Raw genomic sequence first — 27,049 nt, forward strand, 5'->3', positions numbered from 1 at the left:
TTCTCGACCAGGAAACTCGGCCCACAAGTGACTCCAGCCCCTGTTGGCGCTCAGAGTCACTGAGGAGCTGAATACCACCGATGAAGAGAAGCAGGTCTAGGAGGACGGTAGGAAGAGGAACAAAGGCCACGAGAAACCATGCCCCACTTGATGACGGCACATTGTTATTTGTTCTTATGAGGAAAAGTTATTGTAATCCACTAACGTAAATATTCCACCGCAGTTCGGATAGCGCGCATGCGGCCGCTGAGACCCGACGACTTTCTGTGGCCCGAGTGCTGCTTTGAGATCGCTATCATGACTAAATCAGGTATGCACATCGCCCAATTTCATTTTAAGTAAGCCTCCATGAGCAAGCATGCGTTGCACTTGCAGTAAACAACGGGTGTAACAAATTACAGTAACCGCACGGTGCGTCAGATGCATTTAGCATAATATAGTCAGTTGCTCCACCGTGCGAACTTCCGCTGAATTAGCACATACAGCGTCAGTGTATTGGGCGACAGCCCTGCATTTATCTGTCCGGTAACTTTTCGTGCTGCCGCAGATGTGGTTACAACGGCGCTGCATCCTGTCCTCCATCTCTCGAGCGAGTAGCGCCTACATACAGATGGCTCCTAAGTGAAGGTCCAGTAGCTTGTTGACGTCATCCAGGGACGCCAACGTTTCCGCCGTGGACCAATAGGACGACGAAAAGACTGACGCGACACGCGCCGCCATTGCCATGTCAGCGCCCTTTCTGATGGAATGAGTGGCACACGGCTCCCTACAGCTTTCCAGGCCCCTCTGTTGAAGTGAATGACGTCATAGACAGCGTAAAAGCCCATAGACGTCATCTACTGGGCCATTGTACACGACTAAACTCAATAATGCGACAAGAATGGATCAAGCCACAAGCACTAAGGTTAAGACAAACTCATGTATATTACTACCCGTCATTGCCGTTATCATGAACGGTCTCAGCAAAGCAGTTCTCTGGAAGTAAAAAAAAACCTTGTGGTGTAGTCTGTTTATTTATATGTTCACCATATTTTTCTTCGGTGCTTCTTTAATGCGCACAGGAGGCGGCAAATGTATTTTGACAACAGGGTGACAATCAAGTGACAATCAAGTATCACCATTGGGTCGACGTGCACATCTATGGTTTGTGATACTACTCGATCGCAAGCTGTGACCATCAAGATGTTGCTTTAAGAGACAAAGCCATGCTCGAATCGGTGCAGGTTTCGAAGTGATCGCGCTACAGATCATACGTTCTTCTTGCGCTATTTCTTTTGTGTGCGTATGTGTTTTGAATATGTTGAAAAAATCAATTCTACAAATAGACGGTCGTGATCAAGGTTACAACCATAACCTTTTGCAACTTTTCTTGGTGCATTCTTAGTGAAAGTAACTGCAGTAAGTCGCGTGCACAATCTGGGACTTAAAGAAGAGTTGTGACCAGCTGGGGTCAGACGTGTGCCCTTTCCATTACGACTGCACGGAAATGCGGCCGCCACGGTCGGCACTCGCCGCTAGAAGTAAAGCGGCGATGCCCCGACGCTGACAGCCAGCATCGACAGCCGCTGGGCGAGGAAGCGAGAATTCCAGCAGCCAACTCAATTTTTCGGTCAAATACGAGTGCATCAGAACGGCCCAGTCGAGAGAACCGAGCGAATACGAAACAACCGCGGTGTGCCGATCACACGGACATCGATGCACCTGTCCTGGGACCCTTCAGTAACCGAAGAACTCGGAAGTTTTGATGTAATGGGTTCAGCGGCCATGTGAATGGTCATTCGGTCATTTCGCGAACATACCATTACCTTGCATTTCCACCTACAGCCGCCAATGCTCTTCCGCCAAGTGGAGCGTCTCAACTCGACTGAAGAGGGCAGTTCCTCAGTGATTTCTACGTTGACAAATAGCTCGAGAAACAAACGCCCAGAAGTTGCTGCCTGCAAAGGAATCGAGCCCACGCCGCGGGACGCTGCCGGTCAGCCACTTTCTCGAGTCGAGGCGCCGTTGGTTGAAATGTCACGAGTCAGAAAGGCGAATGCGCGGCTCGGAATCCTCAGTGGAGCACAGGTGAGCGGGCTATAGGCGGACCTTCGTAAGAGAGAACTCATGGTCGCCTCGTTATCGCCAAGTGAGGAATACGGCGTTACGCTTAGTGGTGCTGTTGTTGTCCCCAACAAAAGTGAGAATAATTTCGCGTATTGAATGACAGCAATTATAACGCGACATATTCACTCGAAGCCGGAAATCCTTATGCTACTTTCCACATACCCACCAGTTGACTTTCATCTCGGTAGTCTTGATCCTGCCAGTCATGGGGAACCTGGAGGGATAATCAGGAGTCGGCTCAGGTCAGTTTCATGGGCACGATAATGTTGATACGTCTCATCGAGAGAGAAATGACTCTTGAACATAGCGGACAAAGAGCGCGCCAATAACAGAAGCCTGGAGTCGGTGTTTCTCCCTGACGAAAACAAGTCCTCTTCTAAGGGTCAGATTTGGCCAAATGACTATATCAGCATTATCATCGTCACGCTCATAATCAGCATTTCCACCTTCGGTTCTTTCTTCAGACAGCCGCTTCAATTTCATACACACTGGCGAATAAAGGAACACAAAGGAATACGTTTTTTGAAAGAAAACCGAAACCTCATTGTCCGGCCGTAGTAATGATTTTTCTTTAATTAAAAAATTTAATTATGGGGTTTTACGTGCCAAAACCACTTCTGATTATGAGGCACGCCGTACTGGAGGACTCCGGAAATTTCGACCACCTGGGGATCTTTAACGTGCACCTAAATCTAAGTACACGGGTGTTTTCGCATTTCGTCCCCATCGAAATGCGGCCGCCGTGGCCGGGATTCGATCCCGCGACATCGTGCTCAGCAGCCCAACACCATAGCCACTGAGCAACCACGGCGGGTTTCTTTAATTCGTCAACGATTACAATACTCCCAATTGCAAAATTTGAGCGCTAGTTTATACGTCTTCTCATTTCGCGATATATTGAGGAAAATAACTTGAGAGGGACATTTAGCACAGTCGGCAATCATCGAAAATCTGATCTGCGGGTCAAGCGCGTCGTTTTTTATACATGACTCGTCGAACGTTCCAGTGTAGTCGCTGGTGCCGCGTGGCTTCCAGAAAGTACTACACAAATCGCATCGCTCATACAGTCAGATTACAAAACAATCGCAAACGATGACAATCGAAACAAACAAGCGCGAATGAAACCAAACCAAGCAAACCAAACAAGTGAGAGAGAGAGAGCTGACGCGAGCAGACGATAGTACGGAGCGAGCGGTCCGGCTGAGACCAGTTTCGAGTACGCATTGAGCGGTTGGGCGGGTCCGCATGACATCAGTTTAACACGCTCACGTCATTGAAGGAGCCGCTCTCATTGGTATCGGCCGCGGCTCAGGTCTTTCATATCCCGCTCTTCACTCTTTCATCTTTCGCTGTGCTCGTTCGTTCGGTCATGCCGCCAACGCTCACCGCAGGAGCGGGCGCCTAATGCTACACGTACGCTTGCAGCGCAAGCTCGCGTCTACACGCGCATGCCTCGCGAGGAATGGTGGTTTGAATCCACAAAAACGCGCCCCCATGCGAGCGACGCGTTCACTGGGCTCACCATAGACGCCTTGGAAGACGCAACTTCGCACTTTGTTATCGACAATGTTTCAAGATGCTTCGATATCTATAAACATAATTGATATATTTTTAGAGCCGTTAAATCAGCGCAAAAAGCCAAGATTAAGCACTTTTTGGCATGATATAAATCTGCTTCACTGAGAGTTGAATGTACGCAAGCTTCCGCATGTCCGCAATCGTACGTGTGGTGTGGGCTTATGAGCTGCGCTATAAAATAAAACGCGCGCTTTCATGACTGATCAGTTCGACGACGACGAAATGATGCCAACAGCATAGGGTTCGGGATATGGATAGCTAGGCGTACAATCCGCGAAAGCAAGATTTCTCGCTTTCAGTCAGTCAGCACTTTGCGCCCCTTCCGTTCTGTGCCACGAGTCAAATGCCCACACTTTTGAGACAAACGTTGAAAGTGACCGCTGCGCGAAGAGCCACCCTTTCAGGTGACCGAATTTCATTTGACAAAACGCGCCGGATTCCGTGCCTTATGTAACAATTGCGGCTACGCTAATTATTCAACTATATTGAAATTTCGCAAATCTTCGGTTCATTGGCTTTCTCTGTGCCAACCTTTATTTCGAAACACTCCTAACCTGCCCATGCGAACGATTTAAAGCTATGATGTTGGGCTGCTGAGCACGAGGTCGCAGGATCGAATCCCGGCCACGGCGGCCGCATTTCGATGGGGGCGGAAGCATCCGTGTACTTAGATTTAGGTGCACGTTAAAAAATAACCAGGTGGTCGAAATTTTTGGAGTCCCCCACTACAGCCTGCCTCATAATCAAAAGGTGGTTTTGGCACACCCATAATTTAATTGTAATGCATCGCGCGTGAAATTTTCAATCTCTGTTCCCTTGGGCTTTATTGCCACAGGAGTACAATGTCAGGCAAGAAGGCACAGTCATACACAATATCAATGGTGCGATAATACAACTGTAAAGAATGTTTTGCAGATCCCGCCAACTGTGGGAATCGATGTTATGCGAAGTGTTTTGCAGGTAGCTGGCTGCGGTTTGGTGTTGGAAAACGTTAGCAGATGGAACAACGTGTTTGTATAAAGTCGAGCAATTGTGTGTTAGACGACAGTGGCAAGATGACGGCGCCGTCATCATTTCTTTTTTACTTGGGTGAAGAAATTGTATAACTTTCAACTGCTATGTTTTCAGAATAATACAGACTATATTCCTATTCGTATCATATAGTATATTCCTACTATATCACACAGAGAAGCCATAGTCCTGTTCTTCGTGACATGCTTATTACTCCCGCTTCACATGCGTCGGCTTGGATTTATTGTTATAATGAAATTGGTGTTCTTGCATGTCTAACCATAGCATTCAGAGATTCTTTCATTCCCTGAACACTATTTGTCTGGAACCAGCTTCCCGGATCTGTAGTAACCCTCACCGATCATGAGCAGTTTCGTTCCGCACCAGCTAACATTGTTATTGGAGTGATCCAACTTACAGCTTCTTCTTATATATACGCGTCTATACATTTTTAGAGTATTGTAGTTAGCTGACATTGTATGTGTTATTAAAATGATGTAAACAATCGCCTCCATAATGCCTTTTGCCCGGAGGGTATTACTAGAATGAAATAAATAAAATATACAGCTCTACAGCACATGCGCAACGGGCCCAATCAAAAGCGATTTCCCAGAAAGGAATGTTAATCATTGTGAATTGCACCAGAATGTTCACTTACACGTCAATCGCCTTTCATTTTTCTTTTTAAATAGGCATCAGCCAACTGACGCGCTACTGTATGAGGACTTGGTTTTATAATTTGAATACCTGATTCATTTTTAAACAATCTTTTTGAGTGCAAAGCAAACAGGGACACAGAAAAGGAGCAGCACAAGGCCGAGCACCTTCTAACAACTGGTTTTATTTTCGAAGAACCACCTATTTAAATACCTGCAGATCGACGCGATCCAGTCAACAGAACACGCTAATAGCGCAATAACAACACTTGCGATAAAATGCCTCGGATCAGCGTTACCCGGTCGACATAAAAACAGCAAAGCGCATAAAACGAGTACTTAAGATGAAAATGCGTCAAGGATATGATGGCAGGAGCAAATTCTCTTTATCTAGCAATGAAACAGAAGGATGACTGATGCATTTTTCTTTTAGTTTTGCAATCCCGTGAGCTTCCACAATTTCTCTCATGGTTTGATTTCTATGCCTAAACAATGCTTCTGTGTTTATAAGACAAGGTAAGCAAGCATGTTCTTGACAATGTATTGCCAAATGCGTATTAGGGCGACCTTTCAGACTAGACAAGTGTTCCCTTAGTCTCGTGTTAATGCATCTCGCAGTCTGCCCTACGTACACATGACCACACATCATTCTTCGCGCAATCGACAAATTGGTTCTTACTCGGATGTTTAATACTGCATTGTTTCTCTGCACCATCCTTACTTTCGAACTTACTTTTTACCCTAGAAGACACACTACCTATCTGTGGGTATTTAAGCAGGTGGTTCTTCGAAAATAAAACCGATTCTTAGAAAGCACTCGTCCTTGTGTTGGTCCTTTTCTTTGTCCCTGTTTGTTTTGCGCTCAAAAACTTTCTTCAGAAATGAATGTGTTCCAACTAGGCCGACTCGCAGTTATGCTTCCATTACCTGATAGCGAGAGTTCACAGGTGCAAGTTCCGCTCCTCAAGGAGAGTGCGGTGCTAAACGTACCGCTACACCACTCGGGCCGATCCAGAAGGGATAGCACCCACGTAGCTCTTATGCAAAGAAAGGCTTTGGAATGTGAGCCGATCCCGAAAGTGGTGTGTTCAAGCACAGCTTCTCGAGATGACACGACGGGAGAGGCAGTGACGCTCTCGCTTTTTATACAAGCAACGACAACTGCTACGCGGGCCACTTGTTGTCGCGCATACGTGCCCTCGTCCCACGTTCGATGCGACGTGCCGGACGCCTCCGTCGTCTCGAAGAGGTATATACGTAGTTGACGTTGGCGCGACAAACGCATGTGTGGCTCAATGATTAGAGGTTAGGGTGCCTGAGTGCTTACCCGGCGCTTCTTTTGGCGTGAACGTCAAAATAAAGGTTCCATCTCGCCAGTAGACTAGCGTTGTTCTCATATAGAAGGCTTACTCACACGTTAAACTGCTTTCCAAATTGATCAAACAGCCATCACGCAACTCACGCGCGACTGCGTGAGTTATTAATTATTATATTTATTATTTGTGGATTATTAGTAAGTAAAGCTATTAAATTAAAAGTCATTAAAATTTTGGGTTTTACGTGCCAAAACCACCGTCTGATCATGAGGGGAGGCGGTAGTGAGAGACCCCGAAATAATTTTGACAGCATTTGGTTGCATCTAAATGTGAGTACACCACCGTTCCTACATTATACACTCCCATCGAAACGCGGCGGCCGCGAATCGAATCCGCGACCTCGATATCAGCAGCGCAAAGCCCTCGCTGGGTTTCGGGTGGCCCGAGGCGGCACAGGAGTGTCCCACAGTGCCGGGGGTGAGGCTTTAGCGGACGTGCCACAACGGTCCGGTCACGAGAGACGACGTCACGACCAGCGCCATGACGGTCCACCGCGAGCAGTGTGTGATCGGCGCAATCTGAGCGGGCTCGGCTGAAAAACATCATTCGTGGACGCCAGGCCTCAGCGTCTCTCTCGTTTTTCTTCTGACGACTCCGGTCATCGCCCCGAGTGCCTCAGCCGCAAGGAGCCGCGCCGTCCTCCTTCCCAATCAAGTACTTCCGCCACTAACCCGCGATCCCGAGGTCTCCGTTCTCAAGCTCCCGGAGCTCCGGTCGTCGAACTCGAAACTTTGGTTCATTGTCATCAAATCCTTGTTCCGTCGCCACCACGTCAGTTCGCAGTTCGACAACGTCCTTGGAGCGCTTCCACCTGATTACTGCGATTGTTCGCGATGTTCTACGCTCCCCACCCGTCGACCACCGCTGAAACGGAGCAGCATCGATTACAGCAACTTCTTACATTGGAGGAGCTCGGTGATTGCAAGCCTACCGACTTACTGCGTCGTACGCAAGCCGTTGCCGACACCTGGCTCCTTCGACTGACTTCCACCGCAGGTGCACATGATTCTGACCGCGTCTTCGTTCTCGACGTCGGAATCTCTGGCCCAGTTCCCCGACAAGATTGTGGCCGCAGTTCAGCGCACTGCGTTCCACGGCGCAGCCGCTGGCTCGAAGCGAGCTCACACTGAGGTCCCTGCCATCCGAACACGCCGGCCGCGTTCACGCCCCGGTCACTGACCCGCCATGCCACCGTCTCGCGCAAACCAGTGCCCTACGCGGCAAACGGTTTGGACGAACACTGGCGGCGACCGCAAGTGATGAACGAGTGGACCACCCATAGTCGGAGGGCGAAATCGGCGGTCGAGCAAACGCTTGTCACGCCTACGAATGAAAACGCGGCTGCGTGCGGACGTCGGTGGGAGACGTTCACGCCAAAGGAGCCGCCGGGTAAGCACTCGAGCACCGCGCCAGGTGGCGAACCACCGGGGACTGTGCGCATGGCTGTGCTAGGCACTCACCGTATTCCAGGCTTTCGGCGGCTCCCGTTGAGTGCGTTTAGTGCCGCCTTCTCGTTGTTGCGCAGCTGGACGTCGGCGAACTCCGAGCAGCAGCTCAGCGACCACAGCTGCGTGCCATCGGTCACGACCGCTTTAGGTGTGACGAGCAAACTCTAGCTTTCCAATCACAATCAACTTCCTTTGAAAGTGCTAGGACAGAGGTGACCGTAAAATGCTGATGCCTGCGTATGTACATGCCATATATATACAGGGTGCCCCAACTATAATGCACCAAGGTTTAGAAACGCGCAAATGCCGCGTAGCTGGTCAGAACCAAGGTAATGTTGTTTGCCATCGTTTGGAGATACTCAAACTATTTTTTCTTCCGCCCAATTAGATAATTAATCTTAATGAATTAATGATTTTTCAAAATATTATTAGAAGATAACCGTCAATGATAAAATTGTAGAGCAACACCAAGAACTCCCGATACAGCTTTCGGTTGCTCAATACGTGCTACAGAAAAGTTTTTTTTTCGAGCGTAAAGCAGCCCGCAAATGCACACAAAATTGCCGCGCGTCTCGCCGCTCGAGGCACTTTGCGTGCATTTTCGGACTTCTGTCACGCTCGGAAAAACACTTTTATGTAGCACGTATTGAGCAACAGAAAGCTGTATCGGGAGTTCGTCATGTTGCTCTACAATATTATCATTGACGCTTTTAATCTAATTATAATGTTTGATAAGCTGAATAATTCATGAAGATTAATCATCTAATTAGGCGAAATGCAAAAAAATAAACTGGGTATCTCCGAGCAACGGCAAACAACGTGACCTTGGTTCTGTCCACCTACGTGGCATTTGCATATGTTTAGACTCGCTAAAGTTAGCCAGGACACCCTGTATGCTGCACGGCGACAACTGTCACCGACGTGCATGCAGCTCATGCCGCGTGGTGGCGAGGCCCATTGCATCAGAACGCGATGTTTCGCTGAACACGGGCACCAATATACTGCTGCGTTTTAGAACTGTGCTTGCTCGAGACAGCGGGGACGCATGGTCGGCGAGATGAAAAGTGAGGAGACAAAATGTAAATGACTGTGGTGTTTTTGAGGCTTATCGGTGCTGCGTCTTATTATCTTCAACGCATTTAAGAACAAAACACCTCAAATGCAGTTGTCCGTCGCCCCTGTGATTTACTAAATGTCTTACTGCTTCAGGTTATCATTTAGAAAGAACGTACAGGTTAAGCTGTCGATTGGCACTTTGTCCCCGTCGCAAATACATTCGAGGAACTGCCGCTGAACTGGTCAAAGCATGCTCGCGCCTGAAGCGTTGTTCGTATTCTGCGCCGTGCGCAGGTGCACAACACCGCGGTCGTTCGGAACCACCGTGTTCGAGAGAACCGTTGTGGCGCACTTGGAGTAAGCAGCGCCCGTGGCGAGAAATGTGGACGTGTACTGCTTCCATTTTGCCCCCGTTCCGTCGATGAATAGCGCGTCTCGTCACCAAGAAAGCCGGCAGATCCCTGGGGGAATCGATGTTATGCGAACCAATGTGCGGGGGGTGAAACACGAGAGCACCACGACGTATGTAGTCGGTTGTGTCAAGGCCTACATGCAACGCATGTGATGACATTCATGCCATGGCTTATGATTTATGTTCTTCATACACTCGTCATACGATGTCACCAAGACGTATATAGGCGGTTGTTTCATGGCCTACATGACACGGGTGTCGTGATATTCAGGTCATTGCAGATCATTTATGTTCGTCATAGAGTTTCGTCATGTGATGCCAATTTTGGTACATACTAACTTAACTAAACGACCACGAGAGCTCCAAGACGAAGACGTCTAGATAGATACTGTCTAAGTGGCAAATCTTCGCCAAGATATGCTTCGCATTAAACAAAAAACATCGTGGCTTAGAATGCACCTCTTATCATCGTGCTTCTTTCTTTGAGCATTGTACACAATGTATCGCGTGCTCCCAGTCTCGAATTACGGTTCTCGTGGGCCACAACGACGCCCCCCGTGGCGAACCTGCCACCGTAAAATGGTACGAGGTGTGCATGTCCTATTGCCGCAGCCAAATATCGCCGAGGCACTGAACTGGAGAGGACGTCGATTACACGGATGATGCCGCACTGCCGTACCGTCGGCAGATGTGTAGGTTCCCGCTAGTGAGCGCGTGGCCACGACGAAAATTGAAGAAGGGTTCATCTCTCTGCACTTCTCGCACTATTCGCAATGGTTTTGGCTCGTCGGGACCGATGGGGTTCGTTTCTTCCTCGCACCGTGCGGGCCACTCACCAGGTCGGCGATCGACAGCTTCCCGCCGAGCTCCGAGAAGCACCGCATGGTGTCCAGCGAGATGCACTGCCGCGCCATCAGGCAGCCGGCGCCTGCGGGAAAAGAACGCGCCGTGCTCGGGGGCCATTCTTCGGCACTGTCCCATCTAGCGATATGGCTGTCGATGCAGCGGCCACCGTCGAAGCGCCTCGTGGCGTGTGCTGTCCTCTCTCGGGCTTCCCTATTAAAGGGGTTAAGTCAAGCTAAAGTGATAGGCTCGAGAATCTCTGAGGCGCCAATATTATCGCGAACAGAGCCTTAATAATCGAGAAGTTGAGATAAATGCAGGACATGATTAGAGACTCTCCCGAGACATTCAAGTGCTTGCCCGACGACGAAAGCACTCCTCAGGTAAAATCTATCACTGGTACTCAACCATTCCTCGCAAAAAAAAAAAGAAACACTTGCACTGTATAATAAGAGGGAATAAAATTCTACTTGTCCAGTTCTCTTTCATGTGCAGAATAAAGAAGTAATTGAAATTACGAAAGGTTTCGGTCGTTTCAGCGCCGCCCACACTTTCGCATTTCAGTAGTTTCGTTATCGCGTAGCGCTGCGCTGGTTTTGCTGGCACGCGCACAAACTGCACGTAGCGGAGAATTCCATGTGATGTCGCGGGATGCCCGAACGCTCCACTCCACCGCCGTCTGTCGGGTACCGTTTTACTCACCGACGGCAGCAAAGGGTAATGATGGCGCATGCAACGTCACAATTCCCCCTGTCGGGTAGCCGGAGATTTCACTTTCGAAAAAGGTATTTGGACCCCTCAGATGCAATTTTCTCCTAAACTAAGTCTTTCCTTGGCACAAAAGAAGCATCGCGATGTTTCTGAAATGGTATTTAAACAGTTCACGTCGACTTATGCCTTTAATGTCCCCATTAAAACCCCTCAATGATTAACAGCAGCGCCATCTCCGCGCCACGCTAGTTCGCACGCTCTCGCCTCATGATAGTGGCGCCCCCTCGTGCGTTGCAGCATAGCAGACGACGCCACGCGTTCATGCGAGCAGTGCGATAGTTTGGCGCTTCTGTTTTAGCTCCTATTTATTTCCTGTCTCACTGAAGCTACATCCGAGAGCTTTATTTCAACCCTGGGAAGAAAAGGCGGCAGGAGCGAAATTTTAGGGGAGGAAAATGTAAAAGAATAATATATATGCTCTGGAGTCACGACGAGGATAGCGTGGTCGTACACGTTCCCGTTTCTTTGTACGCGTCTTCGCTCAATGCGGTTTGCGAATCGTCGCAAGTAGCCGTGAAGCATGGCTGCCCCAAAGTATTCATCAGAAATAGACGGTGCAAACATGTTTTGCGACACCGCCGACTGCTCACTTATACAGCTGCGTCTTTAAAGCGAACGGAAGCGGTGATTGAAGCCACATCAGTCATTCGGGCATGATGCCTTCGCCTAGGGCGTTACAACAAACATTAAATTTTATTTCGTTGGAAATGACTGTGCGATAACGTTGGAGCATTCGGGAGCGTTCGCGCACGTTTTGTCTCAGTTGCTACATTATTCATTTATTTAGCCTCAGAATAAGAAGTGCTTCCTATTTTGGCTAGCCAGACCACGAACGGGGCTCATATACGTGAGGGCCGGCAGTGTGATTTACACTAACATTGTCTGAACAACTTTGTACACTTACTTGTACCGTCCGATTATTTCTTCACAAGGCAAGTCTTCTTTTGCAGATCTTAGTACTGAGCTTGCACGTGGTGAAGTTATATCCAATAAGCAGGTAAACGAAAGCACACCATCAGCGCAGTAGTGCGGTCCGCCAAGGACTGTTCCCATGCAATCAAAGGCTTAAAGTGGTCCTCCGAAAAATGATCTTAAACATTCAACAAAAGACCAAAAATGTCCTACATATATTATTTTAGGTGTCAAGTTAAAAGACGGGAAGAGAGCTGTATGGGTCAGAGAGCAAACGGGGCTTGCCGATATTCTGACATTAGACAATTTTAGTATAGCGAAAAGCAGCAAACGCAAAGATTTAGCGTTAGCGTTAGCGTTGCGTGCACCACACTGCGCATGCGCTATACGTAAACGCTGCTGGAGCTTACGTACGTACGCTATTTTCAGGATTTAGCGTTGAACGCTAACGCACGCAACGCTAACGGTGAATGAAGTTCTCACTCTGTGCAATAATGTTGTGCATAAGTGGTTAACTTCATGCAACAAGAAATGAAGGTTAAGCAGTGAGTGAACAATTCATATATGTATAGCGGTGAGCTTATGTAGATATATAGTCATGAGATGTTTCCAAAGAGAGTATGTATTTGAAAGCAAATAATTTATATTGCTGATAAGAAAACTTATTTTAAGTGAAATCAAACGTTTGTATTCTTTCTTGCCAGCCTGGGTGGCCAATCTGTTGCCACCTTACTACTTAGACATACCTAATTTAACATTTCAACAATGTACAAAACCTTACCAAAGTGCACAAAATTAAGAAGTATCATGACAGGCATGCTTCCTCTCTCATCCATGGCAGCAAACAAGGATGATCGACCTGGGATTGTTTGATACTGTCAGCATCATACATGCGTGTCTTATTTTGATTGCTCTATAACTAAACAAAAAGACTAAACTGGATATCGTCATTAGAGGAGCCTATAAGCAGGTCTTAGGACTACCCAACCACACCAGCACGGAACTTCTACTACAATTAGGTATCCACAACACGCTAGACGAGTTAATCGAGGCCCAACGTCGATCTCAACTAGAGCGGCTTACTCTCACGGAAACGGGCCGCAGCATTCTAAACAAGCTTAATATCACCTACCACCGTCAACATGGAGACAAACACCCAATAGCACGCGACATTCAGTAATGGATACACGCTGACCCTATTCCGAAAAACATGCACCCAGACTACAACAAAGAACGCAGGAAGGCACGAGCTACTTCCCTCATCAAAGCCTACGCCAACACTGCGGGCGTGACGCCCGCGGTGTTGTCGACGCAGCTGAGTACCAAGATGGACAGCGCTTTGCGGCGTTTACCACAGCAGGCGGCTTGCTCCGACATGCTGCCAGCATCATTACCAAAAATGCCGAGACGGCCGAGGAAGTGGCCATCGCCCTGGCCACTCTTGACCCATCCTGTCACACCATACTGAGCGATTCTCGCGCAGCAGTCAACAACTACATCAAAGGTCGCATTTCTCATCAATCACTCCGTATCTTACGACAAGCCCCGCATTCGTCTGAAAATCAAATCACCCTCGTCTGGATCCCAGCACGTGCCGGCGTTTTCCACCCGCCCCTCACCAACCTCAACGAGGTTACACACTCCGTAGCACGAGGACTAGTCAACCGTGCCGGAGACGGTGCAGGTGCACCCGCAGGACGCGACCGCCTTACAAGATACAACGATCTTGTAAAGTCATTTTATCTCGCAAGAAGAACCTTTCCCACCCCTCACCGCAAGTTAAACAGGGCACAGGCAACCACTATTCGCCTGTTACAGACGAATACATACCCCTCCCTCACACGCTGTCACACTATATACCCTGACATCTACCCGAGCCAGACGTGCACGGTCTGTAAAACTGAATCGGCAACACTCCCCCACATGCTATGGGAGTGCAAACATCAATACCAAGAGCTTAATCCCGTGACCCTCTCGTCGAGATGGCATGCCGCCCTGCGCAGCTCCCATCTCGACGACCAACTCTGGGCGACCCAGCAGGCCTACGGAGCGGCGAAGAGGCAAGACCTCGACGTCCCATCGTGGGAGGCCTAGGCCCAGCCGACTGAACTGCTGGTGCTCATTCACTCATTCACTGAACTGCTGGTGCAAGTTCACTCTCAGTCTCTCTCTCTCTCTCTCTCTCTCTCTCTATATATATATATATATATATATATATATATATATATATATATATATGTATATATATAAATAAGCTCACACAGGATGCACATCATACATGAACTATTGTAAGCTCTACTCACGTTATTTGAGTTAGTTGGGCATGGGCTGCATGTTGTTTATGTAGTTATGCAGCAACAACCTAGCTAGCTGATGCACAGCCCTACTTTAGGAAAATGAAAATATGCATAAATAACATAAGCAGCTGGCCACTACCTGCATTTATTTGAAAGGAAACCGAGATTATCAAGTGACCTAGCTTAGCAGTAAGTCCAGTGACCTCTAGTGGTGTGAAAAGGTTCATGTAGTTAGTAGTATTGTGCTTGTTTCGCTTAATTAATAGCTGCTTTAACATGCACATGACAATGAAATGAGTGCTCATGTGGCGGAAGACAGGGCCACACAAAAAGTGAGGAGACATTCATTGCCATTTTTTTTTATAGCATAACAAACCAGCGAATAGTTCCTTAGGTTCAGTTTCGTGAATAAAGCACGAGGTGTTCTGCATAAAACGGGAAGATTGTTGTGTTCCGTTATCTATTCCACTATTCGGGTAGACAAATGAAATGACACCCCCATTAGCACTGTGAGAGCACAGAAATTTGCAGTCAGGAGACCGCAATGGCTCAGCCTCTGTGCCAAATGTAAAATTGTTCCAGAAGAAAACACACATACTAGTGAATTGGGTATGCATTCACATCTACTATTCAAATCCACACATCACAAGTTTTCTTTCATTCCTTGGCGCATTGCTCACCATTGTACAGACCGTTTGAGCGCTGTGTGTGTGCAGTAATATAACTTGGCACATCCAAGCTGTGGTTATTCAGTACACTGAAAGCAACGTTTCATGTGGGTTAGATAATATAATGCTCCTACATATGGGTCAGCTTAGTATTATTAGCCGCTTTGTTTACTAGTTGTTCACTGTTACGCCTGGACTATACGGTGCCACTGGACAGTGCTGTATTCCTGCATGCACGCTAGAACAGCTTGGCTATGCACATACAACCCTTTATATCGCGCTTAAATTAAGGTGGTGTAGATTTGCTGTCAGAATGTGCTTATAAGCATAACTGCCGAGCATTCAAAAAGTGTTTGAAATGTTAGGGTGGATGCTCAGGTTTGCAGGTGTGACGTTTTACATTTATAGTACAAGGACACATCGATGGACAGGAAGGATACCATATAAATCCTCGCGTTGTGATCTCGCAGTCACAGCGCAAGTAGTTTTCTGTGGTTTTTAGCTATAAACATGTGAAGCAATCTGTAAATTCAAAATTGTATTAAGTAAACTGAAACACCATGAAAAGCAACATAACACTAAGGTGACCACATTTTTTTGTCCCATCAGCTTTTTGTGGTGCAGGTCAAATATGTATACGCGCTATTAGTAGCTGAAAACAGCATGCATTTCACATTTAGAGCTCAGAAATTTCAATGGAAAAGATTTTTAATTTGTCAGACATACATATGGTACCTTGTCCAATGCTTAGCACACAGATAGCTATGTTTGGCACAACTTGTGTAGCACATTCATAGTGAACTACTACATACAAAATCCGTTTTGCACCTCTCCTTTGATATTCTACCCTCCCACACAGTAGTACAGCGTGAAATTTTTCTTTATGTCAATATTCAAAAGCCAAACAGGTTTTCGGCATCACACATCTCAATCTTCCACACATGGTACTTATTGCATGTTCTGAATGTGCACTCATTGCCAGTGGTACATCTTCTAATGTGAAAATAGTTTGTTTGACATCGTTTTGCCTGTATATTTTTAACTTACCCATAAGTTCTCTGCTTTACCTCATATACCTCCTTCAGTACTGGTATCTGTGCTGTGCTTTCATTAGCGCAGTAAATGTTGTGAAAGCTGTTAATTCAAAAAATAGGAAGGCTATCCAGTATAAACAAGAATCTTGCAGGCAAAGTAATCTTGACAAACCAGCTGAGATGGTGGCACTATTCTACATGTTTTCACTTGTGATAGCAGAAGTATTCCCACTTGTGCTGCCGGATGGTTGCGACCAATATGCTCGCGAAGGTTTGGGTCATTCATATTTCAAGGGATGAGTAACTGTTGCACACGTGCAACATCTTCCTCTGCCTATATCAATGACTTAACTACATGTAGCAGGTTCAGCTGTGTGATTATTGATGCAGCTTAAGTGATGTATCAGACATAGTTTCCGCACTTACCCGATTGGTGAAAAGCACGCAGGAATTGGTCTTTGAGCTATTGGTCCAGCGGTGGCTTCTCACTAAACTGACTGTTGAAGAGGCAGATGTTACTTCATCGAAATGCCCGTGTGAAAATGAGCCTAGAACTCATGCCACGAAATAGAGCCACAATGTGTGACTGAAGAACAACACGTGACAGAACAATGAGCAGTGGGATTCATCTCACTAGTATACAAAGAATTGCAGCTGCATTCAGTATTTAACTGCTGGTATACTAAATACAAACCTTTATACGCGTTGTTTGGATGGCATATTCAAGCTCCCTCTAATAAGCGATGGCAAAAGCTAAATAAAAAGCTGCTGCCTCAGGTACTGCATTGGTCTAAAATGTGCATTCTCACATGCAATAAATACAGTCCATAAGTTGGTTTATACACATGTATGAAATGTTGTAACTGCACCATGTGACAAATTTAAATAAGATCAGCTGAATACCATATAGAACATATTTAATGGGGTATAGTTGGCGCAACATGCCTTGATATTAGAAGTTGGGCTGTCTTATTCACACACACATGCACGTAAATGCAAGGTACGCATACATTTGTGTTTACGTGTTACTGTGTGCATCAAATGAACAGCACAACTTATATAACAAGATATACAGACAAATTGTTTTCGTACCAGTCTAATTCCTATTAGCTACGCAGTAATTTTTTTTTCTCACATGCAGCAACTCAACACCGTGCATAAGTTAAGCTGATGTTGCTAATCTAAGCTAGACATGGTTGTCATTTCCAGAATGTGATATAGAAGTGACCATGTGCATGGGCCTAAAAGTGATGGTTTGAGAACTTATCTGTCTGAGTAGTAAATTCATGTCAAAAGAAGAAAAATGTAGCTCGCTGACAAAACGCGGTGGCTAACATAGTATAGGAAGCAGACACTCTGTCGGCAGTCACTAGAAAATTTTGCCAGCAGTTCATCCTCATTAGCTGGCTTCGATCACATAACTAATGCTGACATAAGTGTGAAAATTTGTCTTCAGGATAAGCCAATGGCAGCCAATAGGCAAGTTTTACATTGTGATAGCAGCTGAGTTCTCAGGAGCAATGCACTGTGGCCATGAACATGCTAAAGAATGACAAGAGGCGAGGCACCTCTTTCCATAGTCTGGCAGCACAGCTGAAAATGGTTCATTTAATTAGTGGAACCATGGCCTGTGAAAAATAAAGATCAGTGAGATATGCACTTATAGTGTCCAACATCCTACACCCACGAATGATAGGCAGCAGTAAGCTTACAGATAGATGAAAGTGCACCAGAAAAACATTCATGGGCATACTTTGCAGGCCCAAGTCAGTTAATGCACATTATTTGCTAATGACTGTTGGCAGAATGAACACGACGATAGAAAATAATGCACTTGTCAGGCACATAATGCTGGCCCTTGTGCTATTGTTCGCTTTAAACTGAAGACTGGTGACACGAACCAGATAATCAAATAGGCTGGATATACAAAGTAACGGCAAACTTTCGCTTACCGAATTCTGCCTGCATTAGTAACACGACTATAGCTAGCCAGTCAGGAAGAACTCTAGGCAAAATTTCTTTCACGCAGTCCTGCTGGCTGCCAGCAGAATATCATATATCGCCATACCTGTGACACTTACTCAGTTGGTATTACTTGTCTTACGCGTTCATTTTTACATTCATATTTCTGAGGAGGAAGAGAAAGAAGTGCCCAGAGCTCACTAGTGCTCTGGCCCTCTCGCTGTCATGCAATTTTTTACGTTCTTGCCATTTTCGTGAGCGTCATTTCATCAAGGATGAGCAAGAAAATGTTTCCACGACCAGCTGAACAAGGTCAGTCGTCTACTTCATCGCTCATTTTCGGACAACGTGCCTTTGGAAGCTCAGACCAACTCGATTCCTGGGAGAGCTCAACGCCAGAAGCCATGGACTCTGACAGCGAATACACCGCAGTCATGGGCCGTCATATGAAGAAGATGCGCCGTATGTCGACGGAGGCGCCTTCATCGAATCCTTCATGGTCTCTTACGTGCCGCTCTCACCGTCACACAGCATGAACTCCCGGCAGTTTCTAAAAGAAGATTTTGAAAGTATGGCCCCTAGGCAAATAAACGAATCAGGATCAACGCTCGCAAGAATATCCTGACAATAGATGTGAAAAATTCCGCAATACTTGAGAAGTTAAAGACCATTCCACAGTTAAGCGCAATCCCCGTCCGCTCCTTTATTACTTACGGGAAGGAGACAACTGGAGTGATTTCCGACGTGGAGCTTGAAATCAAGCATGCGTACCTCAAGAGTCTTTTGAGGTCATCGGTGCGCATTCTTGAGATTCACCGCTTGGGGTAATCCGGATGTATCAAGTTAATATTCGCTTCTTCGACATTAGCAGCGTCTGTAAAAGTGGGCTACGTGATACACCGAGTACGACCATCCGTTCTGAGGCTTATTCAGTGTCGGAAGTGTCACAAGATAGGACATGTGAGCACTGTTTGTAGAAGCAAGGCCACCTGCTCGCGTTGCGATGGAGACCATGATACCACCGACTGTGAGGCGTCCTCATTTAAATGTCCCAACTATACTGGCTCTCACGCAGCGACTTCGAAGGAATGCCCGAAGATGAAACAAGAAGTTCGTATTCTCCGAAAAATGGCAAGAGACCAAGCTTCACGTAAAGATGCTGCTCAATCTGTTCGCCACAGTGACAACGCTCGCGACAGAAGCATCACAAAATTATTTCAGAACTACATAGCGTGGCACAGGCACTACGACCACCTCTGCTTGTGCGTGCATCGAGGACGGTAACGGCGCCTACTGATAATTCAAGGTCGATCACAGCACGCGGCAAACATTCCCCTCCACCGGCTGATACAGACACGGCATGGTCTTTGCTACCCTCTAGACTTACGGCCATGCCAGCGGGTCCTAGTGGTCCTCTGCGCCATGAAGCCAAGAATTATAGGGCCTATGAAACCGGTGACACTACGGGCAAGCAAGGAGATGAACACAATGAGAAGGAGAGTGTACATAAAATGCTGAAGCACCTGGTAGAATCAATGCGCGTGATTCTCGGTGGTCTCGAAAATCCGGCAGCTAAAAGTGCCCTGCAAGTGCTTGCCGTGCTGGAGCCGCTTATCGCAGCTCTTTATATTGTCACATGGTAGTGACTGTGAAGAAAGCAGCCAAACTGAAAAAGACGAAACTAGCGTTTTATTGGGCGAACTTGTGCCCTCAAAAACAGGCTACACTCAAAAAACGGCGACAGCGGCGAACACAGTCGGCGATCGTCGAAAATCTGATCAGCGGGTCAAGCGCGTCGGCTTTTATAGATCAGTCGTGGAATGTTCCACAGTAACCGCTGGGACCCGCGTGCCTTCCACAAAGTTCTACATTGTTCGCGTCGCGCACACATGCGATCAGATTACACAAGGTTCGGTCACAGACAGCGGATGGAAGCATCGATAACATTCCAGAAACTTCCAATACATGCAGACGTGTCCTGCGCTGTGCGATAACATTTGTTTGGCGGTGAAACGTGTCGCCCGATAATGACAAACAAGTACACTTGTGAATATGTTATAAAGCTTTTGTTTGGCGCTTGTGCTCATCATGCAGAGGAGGCCCACACACCAGCTTCGTCCTAGCGCCTTTATTTTCAAGTTCACTTGAATTGGTGACTACAGACTTGATACGGAACCTGATAGTAGCTTCATGAATGAGATTTGTGAATGTTTATCATCATAGTGTTGAACTTGCTTTCACCGTTGTGCATCCTTCTTTCTATGTCATCATCATCCCTCATCACACCTTTATGTCCCCGTTTCACCTCCCCCTGTGCAGAGTAGCAGGCTAGAGCGCCTTAGCTCAGGCCGACCTCCCTGCCTTCTTTTAATTATATTATCTCTCTCTCTTTCATATTTCTTTTTGTCAGCAAATGTAAAATTTGTACTTAATGAGAAGGAAGTATCCAGTTCTTACCCATAACATATTGGCACGTGTACTTATCTTTATCGGGCGACCACGTTTCGCCACCTAACAAATGTAATCGCACAGCGCGGGACGCGCCTGCATGTATGCGAAGTTTCTGGAAAGTTATCGATGCTTCTACCCGGCTGTCTGTTGTCGCCGAACGTTGTGTTATCTGATTTCATCGCGTGACGCGAATGGTGTAGAACATTGTGGAAGGCACGCGGGTCCGAACGATTACTCTGGAACATTCGACGACTGCTGTATAAAAGCCGACGCGCTTGCCTCGCTGATCAGATTTTCGACGATCGCCGACTGTGTTCGCCGCTTTCGTTGTGCTATAAGTGTAGCCTGTTTTGTGGGCACAGGTTCGCCCAATAAAATCTAGTTTTGCCTTTCACAGTATTGCCAAGGTAAATATACCTGGTAGCGAAGCTTCCATAGGAGCCCATACGTTCAATACATGGCGGTCCATCGGCGGTTCATGGAGCTTAGCGCCATCTGTATGTGGTGGGAACACTTCCGGCGGAAGAAAAAATAATGTGACGCCATGTCCGTTATAAGCAAAAGTGACGTCATCTTGTTTTCGAAGGCGCGAAATTTGTTTTGTTGTCCTTCCTTTGGAGCTATATATTCAAATGCCCCGCCATTCGACTTGATGGGCGTTTCGAGCTTTCAGCGTAGAAAGCGATGCAGGAAAAGCCCAGCCGTACGGTTGTCGAAATCGCATCCCTGCAAAGAACATACTTTCTGTGGAGGCCGACGAAAGCTTTAGGTGTAGAGTGCTGATTCTATTGTCGGATGCCAAGCCCGTCGGCCAGCGCAGTAGCACGAAAACAACTACACAATTATCTGGCGGTCGTAACTCACTACTTTTGACTGAACAGATTAAGAAGCGATGAAGCTACCCGCGTCACCAAATTCAGACAAACTTCGACAAGCAAGAAAGCACAAACTGTGAGGGGGGCGTATTTCAACAGGTGAACTTTACAAGCGCCTTTCTGCCCATTTCAAGACGTGCATTGCATTGCGAGTGATAGTGGCGTCAACGCCCCCTGTAGCGGTGGGCGTTAAAAGAAATTCATTTATTACTAGTAATAAAATTAAACTTGTATTTTCTTAACTCGTCACGAATATATAAAATTGACTGGGAAATTTATTTTCGTTGAATGAATCTAACTGTGTCTCGTTTCAATTAAAAAACGCTTTTTTCTTTCCCAATGTTTGTTCCCTCCAAACATAGTCGCGCTTCAATCGCTGCTCCCATAACCCCCCATGCTGATGTCGGTGACAATCTGTACTGAACCGCTTTTCGCCCGAAGCTTCGCGACCTATTTGAATCGACCTTGGTATTGCTACTGTGTTCGTAACGTCACCACCACGTGACATCTGGTGGAGGTGCTTGTGCGTTCATGTACCGAACGCCCACGCAAAGCCGCGATCCAAGCCCGAAGCCCGAGGACAGAACCAACATCGCCCAAGACCAGCGTGCTAGCCGCAGACTGCAAGGACTGCCCCCGGAGCACGGACTTTTCCCTGAGACGACAAAGAAGATCGTGGTCAAGACAACCCCAATGGCTGCCCCAGCATCCCCCGTTATCCTACAACAACCTCGGGACCCACCAACCTTCCATGGAGCAGCGACTGAAGACCCGAAATCATGGCTGGAGACCTACGAACGAATCGCAACATTCAACAACTGGGACTCCGACGAGAAGCTGCGGCATGTCTACTTCGCTTTAGAAGACACCGCCAGAACTTGGTTTGAGAACAGGGAATCGACCTTGACAACGTGGGACCTGTTCCGTAGCGGCTTCTTACGCACCTTTACAAGCGTCGTGTGCAAGGAAAGGGCTGAAGCTATGCTGGACGCCCGAGTGCAGCTGCCAAACGAGAACGTCACCATCTTTACGGAAGAAATGAGCCGTTTGTTCCGCCACGCTGACCCGGATATGGCCGAGGAGAAGAAAGTCCGCTTACTGATGCGTGGTGTAAAGGAGGAACTTTTCGCTGGGATGGTAAGAAGCCCACCGAAGACCGTCGAAGAGTTTCTTCGTGAGGCGACGAACATTGAGAAGACACTCGAGATCCGGAACCGGCAATTCGATCGCCGCACGAACTATACAAACTACGCCGGGGTTCAGTCACTGGCCACCGACGACCTACGCGAGACTATCCGAGCTGTCGTGCGGGAGGAGCTACAAAAGCTGTTCCCATCATCACAGCCTCAAGTGGCTTCGATTGCCGACGCCGTGCGTGAGGAGCTCCAACAACAACTTGGAGTAGCCCCTGAATCACCGCAGCCTGAGCCGCAAGCGATGACCTACGCCGCCGTCGCGCGCCGTCAAGGTCCCCCTCCGCGACCGCGCCAGGGCCCTGTCACGCCGCAGTTCCGTCGTCCGCCGCCGCCGCAGCCAGCACGACCACCCGTCGCCCAGCGCAGATACCCGAGGAAGACTGACATTTGGCGCGCTCCTGACCATCGCCCGCTCTGCTACCACTGCAGAGAAGCGGGTCACGTCTACCGACGATGTCCATACCGGGAGATGGGACTGCGAGGTTTCGCCGTGAACGCTCCGCGCCCGCAGCAAGGTGAACGCCCCCGGGATATCGCCGACTACGTCGCCGCTACTCAGTGGAGCTCTCGACGACCGTCGCGTTCGCCATCACCAGGCCGCTACCTGTCGCCGCAGCGCCGACCATACACTGGCCCAGCCCGGGGCCGGTCAGCGAGCCCATATCCGGAAAACTAAAGGCAGCAACCGATGGAGGTGCGGTTGCTGTTCGTCGAACTGACGAAGATCCTCCGCCGCCGACGAAGACGCCGAAGAAACCATCTCGACGACATAACGACACGCCGCCTTCCCGAGGAAGTCAGGAAGCCAAGACTACACCGACGAAAGACGACTTGACGATGCGACGTACCAGCTTCAGTTCAACAAGACGCAGCCGTGATCCGACGCCAAGACCCAACTGCAACGCAAGACAAAGAACCACCGACCTCGACGTGCTTCTCGACGGCCACGCAGTCACCGCTTTAGTAGACACAGGAGCCGATTACTCCGCCATGAGTGGACCCATCGCCGTCCAGTTGAGGAAAGTTAAGACTGCATGGGAAGGCCCTCAAATTCGGACCGCTGGAGGACACCTGATTACGCTGACTGGGATCTGTACGGCAAGAATTACCGTTCATGACCGGACTTACCCTGCCACCTTCGTTGTCCTCCAACAGTGTTCACGAGACGTCATTCTCGGCATGGACTTCCTGAATCAACATGGCGCAGTCATCGACCTGAAGTCGAAATCGATAACGCTGTCGCAAGATCAAGCGATACCGCCGGAGAGCTGTCGTAGTCACCACGCCTTGAGTGTGCTCGAAGATCAAGTGAGCATCCCGCCGCGCTCCAGCATTATTATTTCCGTCGGCACTGAAACACGCGCTGACGTAGAAGGCGTCATCGAGGGCGACCAACATCTACTGCTCGACCGTGAAATTTGCGTCGCAAGAGGGATCGCTCGACTCCACGGAGGGCAAGTGGAAGTTATGCTAACCAACTTCAGCCAAGAGTTCAAGCACATCAACAAGGGCACGACAATCGCATACATCGAGGAAATTGTGGAAACCAGCAATGCCTTTGTCCTCTCGGATTCAGCCGCATCTACCCCGATGAGCATTGTCCCCGAACCAGACTTCGACGTGAATCCAAGTCTTCCTCTGAGTAAGCAGCAACAGATCAGAAGTCTTCTCCGGCGATACAAAGACTGCTTTTCGACGTCATCGAGGATTCGACAAACACCAGTTGCAAAGCATCGCATAATAACCGAAGAGAGCGCTCGACCACTCCGCCAGAGCCCTTACCGAGTTTCGACGCGAGAACGTGAAGCTATTAGGCAACAAGTCGACGAAATGCTGCACGACGACATCATCCAGCCGTCGAAAAGCCCATGGGCCTCTCCTGTAGTCCTGGTAAAGAAAAAGGACGGAACCCTACGCTTCTGCGTCGATTATCGTCGACTAAACAAGATCACGAAGAAGGATGTGTACCCCCTTCCACGGATAGACGACGCATTGGATCGGCTCTGCAACGCTAAATACTTCTCGTCGATGGACCTCAAGTCTGGCTACTGGCAAATAGAAGTCGACGAGAGAGACCGCGAAAAGACTGCCTTCATCACGCCAGACGGCCTCTACGAGTTCAAGGTCATGCCATTCAGACTGTGCTCGGCGCCTGCAACGTTTCAGCGCGTCATGGCGTGTTAGCCGGACTGAAGTGTCAGACGTGCCTTGTTTACCTGGATGACGTCGTTGTCTTCGCCGGAAATTTCGACGATCACCTTAGGCGGCTTGCGACAGTGTTAGAAGCCATCAAGTCATCAGGGCTCACTCTGAAGCCGGAAAAGTGCCGCTTCGCTTACGATGAGCTTTTGTTCCTAGGACACGTGATCAGCAAATCAGGAGTACGCCCCGACCTACAGAAGACAGCTGCCATCGCAAAGTTCCCGCAGCCAACCGACAAGAAGGCAGTGCGCAGATTCCTTGGCATGTGTGCCTACTATAGGCGCTTTGTCAAGGACTTTTCACGCATCGCGGAGCCGTTAACACATCTAACCAAATGTGATGTTGCGTTCAAGTGGGATACGCCGCAGGCCAAGGCATTTCAAGAACTCAAACGACGCATGCAGTCGCCGCCGGTACTTGCACACTTCGACGAGGACGCCGATACCGAAATCCACACTGACGCCAGTAGCCTAGGCCACGGTGCCGTCCTAGTCCAGAGGAAAGAAGGACTTGAAAGAGTGATATCGTATGCTAGCCGGTCGCTGTCAAAAGCGGAAAGCAACTATTCTACGACTGAAAAGGAATGCCTCGCCATCATTTGGGCTACAGCTAAATTCCGTCCTTACCTCTATGGCAGACCATTCAAAGTCGTCAGTGACCATCACGCATTGTGTTCGCTAGCTAACCTAAAGGACCCTTCAGGACGGCTGGCGCGGTGGAGCCTCAAACTACAAGAATATGACGTCACGGTAATATACAAGTCCGGAAGAAAACACTCCGACGCCGACTGCTTATCGCGCGCCCCCATCGATCCCCCGCCGCAAGACGACGAGGACGACGACGCCTTCCTTGGGATAGTAAGCGCGGAAGACTTCATTAAACAGCAACGAGCCGACCCGGAGCTAAAAGGTCTCGTCGAGTATTTGGAAGGGAACACCGACGTTGTCCCTAGGGCATTTAAGCGCGGGTTGTCTTCGTTCACGCTACAAAACAACCTGCTCGTGAAGAACTTCTCACCAGTCCGCGCCAGCTACCTTCTTGTTGTACCGTCAGCGCTGCGTCCAGAAATATTGCACGCCCTACACGACGATCCAACCGCTGGGCACCTCGGATTCTCCCGGACGCTGTCGAGAATACAGGAAAGGTATTATTGGCCGCGTCTGACCGCCGACGTCGCCCGTTACGTCAAGACATGCCGAGACTGTCAACGACGCAAGACACCACCGACAAGGCCAGCAGGATTACTACAGCCGATCGAACCTCCTTGCCGACCATTCCAGCAGATTGGGATGGATTTGTTGGGGCCGTTTCCGATATCAACATCCGGGAATAAGTGGATCGTCGTGGCGACGGACTATCTCACCCGTTTTGCTGAAACTAAAGCTCTACCAAAAGGCAGCGCAGCCAAAGTGGCGAAATTTTTCGTCGAGAACATCCTGCTGCGACATGGTGTCCCAGAAGTCCTCATCACCGACAGAGGAACGGCTTTTACAGCAGAGCTCACCCAATCCATTCTGCAGTACAGCCAGACAAGCCACAGGAGGACGACTGCCTACCATCCGCAGACGAATGGTCTCACGGAGCGCCTGAACAAGACCCTCGCCGACATGCTAGCAATGTACGTCGACGTCGAACACAAGACGTGGGACGCGGTCCTGCCGTACGTAACCTTTGCGTACAACACGGCGGTGCAAGAAACAACACAGATCACGCCGTTTAAGCTGGTTTATGGCAGGAACCCGACGACGACGCTTGACGCCATGCTGCCGCACGTAACTGACGAAGAGAATGTTGACGTCGCCAGCTATCTCCAGCGCGCCGAAGAAGCCCGACAGCTCGCCCGCCTGCGAATCAAGAGCCAGCAGAGGACCGACAGGCGACACTACAACCTCCGACGACGCTTCGTCGAGTACCAGCCTGGCGACCGTGTTTGGGTCTGGACCCCGATACGCCGACGAGGACTCAGTGAGAAACTACTCCGACGCTATTTCGGACCCTACAAGGTCATCCGACGTATTGGCGCTCTGGACTATGAGGTCGTGCCAGACGGCATTTCGCATTCACAGCGGCGCCGCGCACGATCTGAAGTGGTCCACGTGGTGCGCCTTAAACCCTTTTACGGACGCTGACGAACTTCGTCATTTTTGTTCTTTTCTTTGCTACGAGTGATTTTGTTTATTACCTTCGTTTATTTG

General features: G+C 48.6%; 1 protein-coding gene across 4 annotated transcripts in view; it reads right to left on the bottom strand.

The window, feature by feature from the left end:
* The window catches only part of LOC126535791 (probable ATP-dependent DNA helicase HFM1), a 266,705-nt gene that overhangs the window by 182,657 nt on the left and 56,999 nt on the right, over window positions 1-27,049 (bottom strand). For all 4 annotated transcript variants that reach the window (XM_072287418.1, XM_055073057.2, XM_072287419.1 and 1 more), the window contains exons 4-6: window positions 10,480-10,571; window positions 8,188-8,294; window positions 2,273-2,320 (exon numbers count right to left, since the gene is read on the bottom strand). In XM_072287418.1, the coding sequence (XP_072143519.1) occupies window positions 2,273-2,320; window positions 8,188-8,294; window positions 10,480-10,571 (247 nt within the window). The remainder of the gene's footprint in view (window positions 1-2,272; window positions 2,321-8,187; window positions 8,295-10,479; window positions 10,572-27,049) is intronic.

The sequence above is a fragment of the Dermacentor andersoni genome, chromosome 3, assembly GCF_023375885.2.
Source record: "Dermacentor andersoni chromosome 3, qqDerAnde1_hic_scaffold, whole genome shotgun sequence".
NCBI lineage: Eukaryota > Metazoa > Arthropoda > Arachnida > Ixodida > Ixodidae > Dermacentor > Dermacentor andersoni.